At 46.8% G+C, this 12,980-nt stretch overlaps 1 protein-coding gene across 5 annotated transcripts in view; it reads left to right on the forward strand.

Annotated features, from left to right (window-relative positions):
- arhgap24 (Rho GTPase activating protein 24) overlaps positions 1–12,980 on the forward strand; it is a 53,790-nt gene that overhangs the window by 24,581 nt on the left and 16,229 nt on the right. Inside the window, exon 1 of one of the 5 annotated variants that reach the window (XM_084686938.1) lies at positions 5,663–5,864. The exons of 3 other annotated variants lie outside the window; for them this stretch is intronic. In XM_084686938.1, coding sequence (XP_084543064.1) covers positions 5,843–5,864 — 22 coding nt within the window. In that variant the 5' untranslated portion in view covers positions 5,663–5,842. Of the gene's footprint in view, positions 1–5,662; positions 5,865–8,491; positions 8,568–12,980 lie in introns of those variants that run through there. One more of the 5 variants, XM_084686941.1, reaches the window with a different exon arrangement.

Consider the following 12,980-nt stretch of genomic DNA (forward strand, 5'->3'; position numbering starts at 1 on the left):
CATCACCTCCAGCCCACCTACACTCCATCATCACCTCCAGCCCATCTACACTCCATCATCACCTCCAGCCCACCTACACTCCATCATCACCTCCAGCCCACCTACACTCCATCATCACCTCCAGCCCACCTACACTCCATCATCACCTCCAGCCCACCTACACTCCATCATCACCTCCAGCCCACCTACACTCCATCATCACCTCCAGCCCCAGCCCACCTGCACAACTTCTGTGGGCTTCCCACACTCCTTGGTTGGATCACATGACTTGTTCATGAGACTTCAGTGATTATTTAGTATCTGTTAGAGCACCGGTAGTCTTAAGAGACTGACTTTGTTCTAGGGCATGACATGGACCCTTAATTTAAACATGAAAGAACAGTAATGCCATTCTTGTGTTACAGCTAACTATTACATGATGTGGACAGACGTGTGTCTAAGATTAGAGGTGCTTCCATTGGTCATTTTGACATGCCAGTCAGAAGCAGGAACGCCGATCCTTCATAAACGAGCAGGGAGCGCACACACACTACTATCTGCCTGCACTCTGGAGTGTGTCATGTTCCTCCAGCAGTTCCTTGCAAGATACACAAACACATAAACACATTTATCGTCAGGTTCAGATCACTCATCAACCAATATTACGTTCTGTCAGTGCGCTGCTTCACTTCTGAGACTAGCATTGGCATTGTGCTGCGTCTGTTTTGAAAGTGTTCGTACAGCAGAGCAGTGAGGGTGGTTGTGACAGTCAATCACCCTGGGTAATGTGAACTCGTTCTGCACAGCGTGGGGCCTGTAGTGTTTACTTCAGACTAATGCGCTGATTATTCGGACAAATGATCTCTAAATAACAATTTATTTCACTGCACTGCAAAGACATCTTTTGATTAAATAAAGCAGCTGGAGGAGATACTTTTCATCAAGGTTTGCAAACCACCAATGCGCTTGTGTCTATGTTCTCGACAGCAGTGTTGGTTTCCTTACTCAGCGTTGTCTGCCCATCTCCTGGACGTACTGGCCTCCTAGGATATGTTGCAGTAAGATGTCTAATGTCAAGATGACCTCTAAAGTGTGAAGGGCTAATACTGGACGTCACTGGCATTCTGACTCATGCATTAAGACACTACACATAGAGGCCAACTATTCTCTGAAATCCATGTAGAATGGGTTAATATACGATATATATATAAGATATGATGATTATAATCAGCCATTGAAAACAAAACGGAGGACAGATTTGGTCCCACATTTGCCCTGTAAAGACAATGAAGAGACTGTTGAGGTGATAGACCCCCCAGGAGGCCCCTCTGATAACTGCTGTGCCACTGGATCACAGACAGACCCCCTCCCCCTGCCCCTGCCCCTGCCCTCCCCCACTGCACCACCAAACCTTCTGACATCCCTCCAGTCTCAGAACACATTGGTATTTATGAGGTGTATAAAAAGCAAGTTGGTTTTAATCCTACAAAGGGTCCTGTCACCATCAACTATGAATCACTCTTCCATTTCAAATACTGACCTATAAGCATGTCTGCGTCTAATACAAAGAGTAAAATGAATTATGAGAATGCTGGTGATAAAACTGCCCTTTCTCTTTGTAAAGTAATACTCGGTAATTATGTGTCCTGTATGTGCTGCTTTTAGTTTAATATTGCAGGTTATCTTACTGTTTTTTTTTTTTCATTGTTTCTACTCTCGTGATCACGCTTCTTCAGTCATTCTTGGTCAATCCATTACCTTTTGTTTATATACAACATAAACCTGTCAGTACAAACCAATTTCATTAAAGTGTTTTTCCATCTGTGCAGCTTGGACAGCTGTATATAACATTGTTTTTGAAGTGTTATAATTGCATGAGGTATATAAACAACGGATATTACTCTGGTGAAATGGATACAAGGGATGAGTTGGATAGTGACTGATTTGTGATTTGACACAGTTTTCATAAGGTGGTTTCATTTGGTATAACTATTTCCATTTGCTGTATAACTAAGGCTGTCTCCTCCACACTCCACTGCCTGGAAAATGACATATTCTTTTGCCTTTCACTCTCAAATTTTCTTTGTGATATGACATTTTCAGAAAGGTCATGATATCCCCCCCCTTTCTCTCTTTGGGAGTGTGTGTGTGTGTGTCTTCACTCTTGTGTGAGCGGTCCATTAGATACTATCTGAGAATCTGCCCAGTGTTGTTTCCATGGGGAGTAGGGGTTTGACTGACTGCTGTTGACATTTCTCTCAGCCCGTGTGTTACTGTTGATAGTCGTCTCTTCCACTGGCCAGATGATTGGTGATCCTCCAGATAGACAGAGGTCATTGAATCAAATAGAATATGATCAGAAAACTGGCTTGACCTGTTTTAGTCAGACCTTTGCCAGTTAGCGATCATTTCCCAAAATTAAACAATATCCTGCCGATTTAAATATGTAGTTGTGTTTCTGTTTGGACTATCTGGCTATTTCAACATGACATTTTGTCAAAAACAAACAAACAGATGAGCTTGTTAAGATCAGTTGGCATCACCTTCCATTAGTGTGTGGCTGGATTGCTGTAATACCAAGCAGGAGCTGACTCCTGCTCTGATGAACCCAGTCAGATGAGTCACACAACCTGGCGCTGGTGACGATGGGTCTCCTCAGATCCCAGTACTTGCTATTAAGGCTCAGAGCATGTAGTCACATCTACCTCAATATCCTGCAGCTGGCCATGATGACGCTCTCAGCCATCTACGTTGTTGCTTATGGATTCTCTTGTGGAGAATCCAAAGCACGAGGCAGAGATGCTTCTGGATGACACTGTGACGGCTCGTTTCTGCCTCTGAGCTCAGACAGGGTTTTTTGAAGTCACAAATCATCCATTCGTTTGAAGGGGTTGGCTTGATGACACGAGACACATTCAGTTGTGGAGGAGATGGGTGAACATCGTACCGTTGAGATTGTAGTTTAAACGGTTTGTGTGTGTGTGTGTGCTTGTGCACGTGTGTTGTTTTATAATACATTATCATTTTAAAAGCTGTAATGTCCTTGAAATGGTTGTAAATCATTTTTACAAATCTGTGATGTTCTTCCAAACCTCTTTCATACCAATGTATTATCAACTATAGTGTGAAATTCAGAAATGTTATTGACGTTTTGTCAATAAGAAACAGCAATGTTGATTACAAATCTTCAAAGTGTCTCTGCTGACCATGTTAGGGAAATCAAGCTGTGTCGTTACAAACCTTTTCCATCACCACAATATAGTCCTTAATTAGGGCTTACATAACCTCTGTCATCCCTCCATCCCTCTCCTTCCTCTCCTCCCTCCACCCTCTCCCTCCCTCCTTCCCTCCCTGCCTCCTCTCCTCCCTCCACCTCTGTCTCTCGTTTTTCTGTTTCTCTTTGTTGTGGGCTGAGATGGCGGCTCTGTGCTCCTCCTCAAGCTAACACATCAAGCGAACTCGGTCGGTGGAATAGATGTTTGGGGAAGAAAAGAAATAAAATGTCATCTATCCTCTCAAGACAGTGAGAAAATCAATGGCAATTTTTTACTCCAAAGGTTTTCGCTTCGTGCCCTCAATTAATTCTCTCTATCACATTGGATTGGGGGCACATATTGGATTCTGGCATTATTCAGTCAGTCTTTGCTTTGTTGTGTTAAAGTTTCTTTGAACAAGTACTGAGGCGGGCCATCAGGAGCCTTTTGATTAAACTTTTTTGAAATTGAATCTCGCCCCCGGTGCAGTAGAGTTCCTTGAAACAAAGCTTATTCTTCATCTTCAGAGAAATTAAAGGGTGGCTGGCTTTTCTCACTCTCCCACTTTGCTGCAACACCTGTCTCGAAAGTTAAAGAAGCTGCACGTATGTGATGATACAGAAAATTGTCTGTCTTTGGGGTATATCAGTGGTGAGGCAAGAAATTGTATTTCTTTTGGAAGCTTAATTTAGGATTCAGTGCGATGGATCTGCTTCAGAAGGGGAACAGGCAACAGCAAAAACAACACAGGCAAATAAAGTGTTAGGATGAGCTGAGCAATTCTGATTTCTAATCTGGACAAGCCTTTGTTCATTGGAATGATACTACGGTATACAATATGTGACATGTTTTATTTGATTGTAAATGTGTAGAGCAATAGACCTGTCCCAGAGAACAGAACAAAGGACACCAAAGTCCACTGATATAAAGCATGTGTAAATGACCGGCTGTACGTCAGACAGGGAGAGAGACTGTTCCTCTGCTCCGCCCTAGGATCTGTCCGCCATGATGGACTACTGTGCACTAGATCCTGTAACACAGGCCCTCTCTTCCTGAGAAAAGACAGGCCGGTGGAGGATCCAACACACCCAAACAGTACATACTTTCTTCAAGTGGCTTTGGAAAGGGGCCAGTCCAACTCTTGGAGAAGCAGCTGCCTGCGAATCACAGGAGGACTGGAGAGGGGCTCTCTGCTGTGGTAGTCGAGAGGCTGGCCGTCCACTGTTCCACTGTGTGTCCGTGGCTGCCTGCAGTCCTTGGGTACATGTGGCATCTCAGCGGCTGTTAAGTTCTGCGTAGTCCACAGAGCACCAAGCCAAGTCTGTGAGGCCGTGGAACTTTGTGTCTGGAGGAATGATCGACGAGGGCCATCAGGGACATGAGGACTGGTTCCAGCTGAGGCCGAGGGCTTGGGACAGGGACAGGGTTGATACCGGGGCCAGGGCTGAGACAGGAAACAGCCGTCTCTTGCATAACAGCCTAATGGAGGGGATCGGTATTTGACGTGTCGAACGTCCCCCTGGTTTCCCTCCCAACTCCCTTAACCCCTCGTGTATCAAGTTAGCAAGGTCTCCGATGACAGACTCAGCCCCTTTGTTTTGCTGTCGGTGTACACGCTGCGCACACTCTTAGGCTGTTTGTCAACATTGTGAATGCTTGACTTGGTCGCTTGAGTATGGTACGTAAGCTGATTTCATGTCAGATAAATATTTGGAGGGCCCTCCTCTTTTTTCATCCCCCTCTTTCCTGTCTGCTTAACACAGCAAACAGGGCAGTATTTAATTCAATCAGACTGTTCGCTTAGTTCAATGGCGCACTTTGTATGTCTCCTAATGGAAGCTTATTATGTTTGACTAGCCTTATAGTCTGAATGGGAATTCAAAAGTTGAGGGAAGGATTCTTACAGACCCTGTACTTGGCCAGAGAGCTCCCGGTGTCTATGTACCAACAGTAGCCAGCCCAATCCAGCCTGTATTTATAGAGTGTGTCAGAGAGGAGGAGTGTATGTCAATTGGCCCGGTGCCCATTAGTCGATCGTTTGATTTAGTGGCCCAGGGAGACCTCTCTAGCACAGCGGCCAATGATTTACAACATCTAGCCCCCCACCCCTCCTTCCACTTCCTAACAGCACTGAAGAGAATAGGCCGGCCCCCTCGCCAGCAGCCCAGCCCCTTCCATGGGTCTCCTGGTCCTGGTGCTTCTCTTGGCTTGGAGTTCGCCCCACTCCCAGACCCAGGACTAGAGGTACATGTTAGGGCCAGCCAGACCTCCCCTTACCTTGACCTGGTTGTTGTGGCTGTGATCTGTCTGGATCCCGACTCGGTTTGACTTGGCAAGGAGTGGGAGACGGAGGAGCTGGCAGCTGTGCACTGAAGACCTACAGGAAGGAGAAAGAGAGAGGGGAGGAAGAGGAGAGGCAGGAAGTGGAGGTTGGGGAAAGAGAGAGAAGAGCACAGCAGTGCCTGGGACTGTTGCACTCTTTGTCATCTCTAGCTGTTTCTCTGACTGGTTGGTTAACTGGGACAGATGAGGAGTCTGCTGCAGCAGTGTTTACACTTTGGCTCCTGCTTCTCCTCAGTGTCGGCAGAGAGGGCGCTATACTGTACTCAATGGACCTCAGCTCCAACCCAGGTGTGTGTCTTCACCTCTAACCCCTGTGTGTGTGTGTGTGTGTGTGTGTGTGTGTGGGCGGGTGTGTGTGGGTGTGTGTGTTGGAGTTTGAACTAAACTTTGGGTGCTTGGATTTCACACCAGCTGTTTGTCTTTGTCTCTTGGGGAAAGGTTTCAAAGCCAAGCAGCTTGATCCATTTACTGGTCTGACATTGGAAGGGTGATGCATTCAAACAGATGAATTGTCAACCAGTAACTTCAAAGACAACATTTATTGGATGAAAATGAAATGAATCACTGTCTGTCTTGAAAAGCATAGAATATCTTGTTGCAGTAGACTAGTGTTCCCTGTGCTACCTTCATAAACAGGTGCTTCGCAGGTTAGTGTCACGCCCATGGCCATGCCCCAACCTTACTTTGTCTGCCCTAGTGTTTCCCTGTGTTATGTGTTTATCAGTACCACCTGTATCTTGTTGGTTGTCTTTCAGTGGTGTCGTTTGTGTTGTTGAGTTCACCTGTGTCTTGTTTGGTTTGGTGTCTTTGGTCAGTCTTTGTCAGTTGTTGTTTGTTTCATGGAGCATGTTTCCACGTGTCCTAGTCCCTGTGAGTTGCCCTGCTGATTCGACGTGCTCCATTAAAGCCCTTTTTGTTTCTGGAATCCTGCCTCGCCGAGCTCTCTGCATCTGGGTCCCCCCTACAACTGTTACAGTTAGCCTATGGCTTGTGGATGACTTTAGGATGTGGAGTTTTCAATGCTGCTGAGCTGATCTTCTTTCCTGCCTCTCTTGATTGTAATGATCATCAAACGAGTCTCCAGAGGCCCTTTGTTTTGCATATGTACAGTATGTGTGTTTAAGGTTTTTAATTAATACTCGGAGCATTCCAACGAGAATGGATAGAATGGATGCCACCAGATACCAGGCAGGCATACTGAGGTGTAGCTCCACAAATCCTGTCAGTGGAGCTGAAAACATGCTTTATCAGACAGGATTCTCATTCCTGATTCAAATTTCACTTGCTGGGATCTCCAGGCAGCTCAAAGGCCACTGGATTCATAGCTTCCGGCCTTCCAGTAAATCCACCTGGGGAAGATGTTCCCAGGCAGAACTCAGAAAGAGGGGGGGGGAGGGGGAAGGAGGGGGGAGGGGGACAGAGGTTAGATTCCATGGAAGGTGGGAGAGGCAGAGATGGAAGGGGAGAAGAGAGGGTGGTTAAAAAGAGAGTGAGGCAGGGAAGAGGAGCAGAAGGAGGAGACAAGAGGCTGTCCAGAGAGAGAGAGAGAGAGAGAGAGAGAGAGAGAGAGAGAGAGAGAGAGAGAGAGAGAGAGAGAGAGAGAGAGAGAGAGAGAGAGAGAGAGAGAGAGAGAGAGAGAGAGAGAGAGGGGAAAAGGGGAAAAGGGGAAAAGGGGAAAAGGGGAAGGAAAGGAAGCTCCCTCCCCTCTCCTGAACACACTCTGACTGTTTCACCCTAGACTAACCTCACACTCAATACTAGCGGGTGATTCAGAGCGACTTGGGTGAGCGGGGTCAAGAGATAAACACGGGGATGGCCTCAATATCCTAATGCTCTCTGACTAATGCACAGCAGCCACTCAGGAAGACGTTAGGCTGATCAAAGTGAATGAAGTTTCCATTTGATCAGGATGGGTAGCCAAGGCGTCTTGCTTTCCAGCACAGAATGCTGACCTTGTACATAGTATACACCGTTCCACACTGTCTCACTGAGAATCAAAAAGGAGCATCGTGCCCTAATGTATTGTCAGTGTTTTATTCTTAATATAGTGTGGTCGTCCGACATCATCAGGAGTGCCCTCAGCCCTCCTCATAATGACACAAACACACACACGGCCCTGCTGTCAGCAATTTGAGGTTATTTGATCCTTTGGGATCTCTGGGGCTATCATAGTCTAACCCTAACCCCTATCATAGTCTAACCCTATCATAGTCTAACCCTAACCCCTATCATAGTCTAACCCTATCATAGTCTAACCCTAACCCCTATCATAGTCTAATCCTATCATAGTCTAACCCTAACCCCTATCATAGTCTAACCCTATCATAGTCTAACCCTAACCCGAACCCCTATCATAGTCTAACCCTATCATAGTCTAACCCTAACCCCAGCTTACTTGCTTGCCTGCCTGCTTACTTGTCTGTTAACCTGCTTATTTTCCTGCCTGCTAGCTTGCCTCCCTGCCTGCTGACCTGCCTCCAAGCCAGTCTGCCTGCCTCCCTGCCTCCCTGCCTCCCTACCTCCCTGCCTCCCTGCCTCCCTGCCTCCCTGCCTCCCTGCCTGCCTGCCTGCTGACCTGCCTCCCTACCTCCCTGCCTCCCTGCCTCCCTACCTCCCTCCCTCCCTGCCTGCCTGCCTGCCTGCCTGCCTGCCTGCCTGCCTGCCTGCCTGCCTGCCTCCCTGCCTCCCTGCCTCCCTGCCTCCCTGCCTCCTTCCCTGCCTGCCTCCCTGCCTGCCTCCCTGCCTCCCTCCCTGCCTGCCTGGCTTTCTTTTCTGCCAGCACTCCAGTACTGCAGACAGCAGCTTTGTCAGAGAAAACAACGGGGATGTGGGGCGGCAGAGCGGACAGGACTGCTGCGAAGGCCAAACCAAAACATGCTTATCTGGACCAAGCTTCCGGACACTGGCCACGGACTGTCCAAATAACTGGGGCTCGTTGAGGTTGTGAGTCCACAGGGGCAGGGCGTTGTGGTGCAAACCTCAGAGCAAGAGGTGAAGAGGCACACAAACACAATAGACAGATCCACAATCCCAATCTTGCACAAGTGCGCAAACTCTTAGTGAATCTCATTTCTTTAATTCATCTCAACTAGAAACCAGTGTCATGGTCATCCTCAAAGCACAAAACTGATATATGCTATATATAATGAATCTTGTCAGTTCTCTTTGAGGATGAGCATGACTGCTGGTGGGAGAGAGGGGATAGGCTGCAACCTCATTCCCCCCTCACAGTTCCAATTTATCAAATGTCAGCAGTTGTCTAAGCCCCCTAAAAGGTTCAAAGCGGTTTCAATGGGCAGAGGGACTCCTAACCTAACAATTTGACTGGGGGGAGTGCAGATGTGTGTCCACCCTCCAGGGTTGGTTCTTTTAAAAGAGGGTATTAGGAAACAGAGCAACAGGTGCTGGGGCAGGACTGAAGTGTGAGGAAGGGTCTCTGGAGAGTCTGGGAAAGAAAACAGGTTTCCCGCAGTGGCTCGTGTTGTGACTGAAGAGGTCATTACGATGATGCCTCCACGTATATACACTGATGAGACAAAAACATTATGACCACTCAGGTGAAATAAATAGCATTGATCATCTCCGAACTGGGGCACATGTCAAGGTCTGGGTGTATTAGAAGGTAACCAAACAAGCAGTTCTTGTAGTCAACATGTTGGAAGTAGGAGGTTTTGAGCATGATAAAAGAGACTTGAGAAACTTTGACAAGGGCCATCGATCCCAATGCTACTAGATTCTCTGTTCCATCCCTGGTTCAGCACTGTCTAGAAACCTGTTTGTGGCTCCTTTTACAACAATTTCTGCAGCAAATTCCTCCTGGAGATTTGATTTACCGGTGACGTTATCGGAATGCATTCAATTACCTGTAAAACGCAATTTAACAGATTTACAGTGGGCGTGCCTCCCCCCAGTCTCCTGGTAATCTGTCAACCCAGAGAGATCCACCCGGACCATGCCCTCACTCTCCAGCCCAGCTGGGGTAGAGACCAGGAGGCACTCTGCAACATCTGTCGACAAACTTCCAACTGACCGGCCCCACAGCCTCTGAGCCAGTCCCAGGAGGTGCACAAATTAAAAACAGTCTTACTTTTTTTATAACTTGCCATTGAATGCTTTTCAGTTAACAATTAAGCAAGATTGCGTTTTTTGTGATATGAATACTGTTGACATATTTGCCATGGCACTGAGGAACAAACTTAGGGGTCTTTTAAATAACTGTCATCGGTCTTAAGGGAGGCTCGGCTGAACGGGTGGGCTAAGTGTCGGTTCCAGACGTGTGCAGTTGAATCTCAGAGACCTGTCCACCCCTCTCTGAGCTGTGTACTACGTGTACCCTTCCAGAAGTTTCCCTTGGTATAAAAAGCTTTCAAGTGTCATCTTAGGCTGTGTATGATGTCACATTTGGGCTGGCCAAGTGGCAACAGCTGCCGATCCTTGCAAAAACTTAACACTCATGCCAGTGACCCTTTAATCTCTTTTTAGTAGCTGATGAAGCTGTCACAAGTCTTTACATCACACATTTAAGAACTATGGCATTTAGACAAACCTCAAAGGACCAATGAAAGTAAAGTGCTTGGACATAGAGAACAGAATCACTCTGAGGTTCAGTGGATAGTGGCTTACAGTGTGTTCATACGTCCATAATAGGTACTTACAACATGTCTGAATTATAAGTGTAATTTATTGCTGAATCAAGTCAAATCTTTTTCAAGTTTGAACAGAAACTGGGCCAGAAATTGCCATCAGCTCACAACTGTCTCAAAGGTGCATCTAAATTGTACTGCAACACGAGCAACGTATTTCAGGCATAGTTGGAGTGGTGTTACCATTTCCTACAGTTGAAATTGATTCCTCTTACATAATGCTGTATTTGCGGACACCTGGCAGAACATGCAGACACAGTCTTTTTTTAGGACCAGTGAAATAAGAACAGAGAAACTTGGCACCACAGCTCAGTGACCTCTTGAAGAGAATGTCCCCCTGGTTCACCAACAGGCTTTTGTTAACTGTTGTCAAAACAACTATGATTCCAGACCAGAAAACAAGCAAACATTAAACGTGAAATCAATCTCCTTGTAACTACTTTCAGCCCAGTCTCTGGTTAATCTAGCATTTTCATAGCCATGTAGACCATACTTTCCCTGACACAGAGCCATGTTGTAGTGGGCTAAGTGGTGTCATGTTATTTTGTCAGCACCAAAGGATGTGAAGTGGACACAGTCATTGTCTCCTTGTTGTCTGATGTGATGATTCCATCTCCAAAGAGGCCTGAGAGGGACAGCGGAACCAAACAACCCCAGTCCCGTTTGTCCCGGCCGTCCTATTCATTCTGCTTCATTGAGTATCAAATGTTTTCCAGAGGGCCCCTTCCTCAGTAGGACCCATCGCTGGACAACTCAATGGCTGACAGATCCCCTGGGAGAGGGAGGGAGGGAGGGAGGGAGGGAGGGAGGGAGGGAGGGAGGGAGGGAGGGAGGGAGGGAGGGAGGGAGGGAGGGAGGGAGGGAGGGAGGGAGGGAGGGAGGGAGGGAGGGAGGGAGGGAGGGAGGGAGGGAGGGAGGGAGGGAGGGAGGGAGGGAGGGAGGGAGGGAGGGAGGGAGGGAGGGAGGGAGGGAGGGAGGGAGGGAGGGAGGGGAGGGAGGAGAGGGAGGGAGGAGAGGGTTGGCCTTGGAGCATCAATCTACACCTGACACAAGGTCTCCATTCCAGCTCACTCACTGCCAGAGACACGTACAAGAAACCCTGTCTCCTTTGCTTTCTCTTTTTTACCTTTTTATCCACAGAATTTTATCCAATCGGCTTTACCCCGACAACCACATGCCAAGTAAATACAATTTGAGCGTACTAATCGTTCAGGGACGATATTAGGCAGCGTGTTGATGTATGGATGGAGTGTGTATGTCATCAGATGAAAGAGTACAACAATGAAAACATTGTCTTGGAAACCATCTTGTTCGGCAAGATCCCATACTAATCTTTGGGGTTCTTAGTTCATTAAAATACTCAGCCAACCCAAATATAATGAAAAAGTCAGTGCAGGTGTTTTGAACATTTGGTTTAGCAGGGAAACTTTGCAACTCTTATTATGATGTATGTACTGTATGTCTTGTCCTGTGATGCTGCTCTGACCTTCAGATTTACCCCAACCATTGCTAAACCTGATTCTATGGGGTGAGTTCATAATTCAGAAGTTACCATTGAGGGCAGTCAGTCAACTCTACGAGTACCAGGCAACAAACAAAGCATGCTTATTCGGATCCTCTTATGGTTGAGAGTCACTCTTTCAGAACTATTGTCAAGGAAATGCAGGAGCTATGGTGCAGAAGTAATCCAGAACAAACAGTGTTTGCACAGATTTACAGCCATTCATGTTCTAACTCTGTCAGCTGAGTCATCTAGTGCCCTCTCTCTCTTCCTCTTTCTCTCTCTCTCTCTCTCTCTCTTCCTGTCTGTTAATTAGTCCAGTTTTCCCATGTTTCCTTTTGAACCCTTTCGAACCCTCTCTCTGTAGTTCTTTTCCCCTTTTTCTTTGCGTCATTTCTTCTATTGTCCAATTGTTGGTCACATTAGGTTCCCAGTGGTTAATGGTAGACTAGTGTGGGGAATGTGTGACTAGGGTTGTGAAGACTCAGAGTACTTATGTATCATTCTTTCAAGTGGAGACAGATTCATGTACGGTGGAGTAAATGTGATTTTACATAAGCTATTGAGGGATCCAGTTGATTATGGAGCTGTCAAAGATAAATGAATTAGTTGTCTTATGTACTCTTTGGAATGAGATTTGTACAAGAATATGATCGGTATAATTAGGTATCATTTCAACTCTACTTTAAAGAAGCTACTATATGACACATAGTAGCTCATTTAAAGCTTATAGTAGTGTCACTGGTGGTGATGATTTATCTCTGTCTGAATTGAATTCTGTGTTTGTTTGAGCGTCCATGTAACAGCCTGGAGTCAAGCTCACAGACTCTTTAAACTCCTCTAGTGAAAGACGTTCCTATTGTTTGCCCATGAGGAGGGGTGGGAGTATCCCACACCCCTTCCCCCACTACCCAACCCTCCAACCCCCCATCATGCTCTCAGCTGTGCTCACTCACTCGAGGCCAAGCCTAAACTAGCAAGAGCACCAGGCTCACATTTTCAGCCTCCCGGAGCACCCAGGTGACCAGAAGTTTGTGTTCTCCCTAGAGGTTCTCTTCTCTGGGGTTGCAGGGCTGAGGAGTTGGGCAGTGGAGCATGGAGGTGGTACTGCAGGCAGCTCATATTTGACCTCAGTATAGACTATCAGATTTGTCATCTTCCCACTCAGGTAACCCCACTCATAATCTGTTAAGATTTGTTCTTGTTCAGGCCTGCAGTTGGCTAAACATTTACTCATGGAAAATGGCAATCTCTCTGGCA

This window comes from Hypomesus nipponensis, chromosome 22, assembly GCF_054491055.1.
Source record: "Hypomesus nipponensis isolate SF chromosome 22, ASM5449105v1, whole genome shotgun sequence".
NCBI classification, from domain to species: Eukaryota; Metazoa; Chordata; class Actinopteri; order Osmeriformes; family Osmeridae; genus Hypomesus; species Hypomesus nipponensis.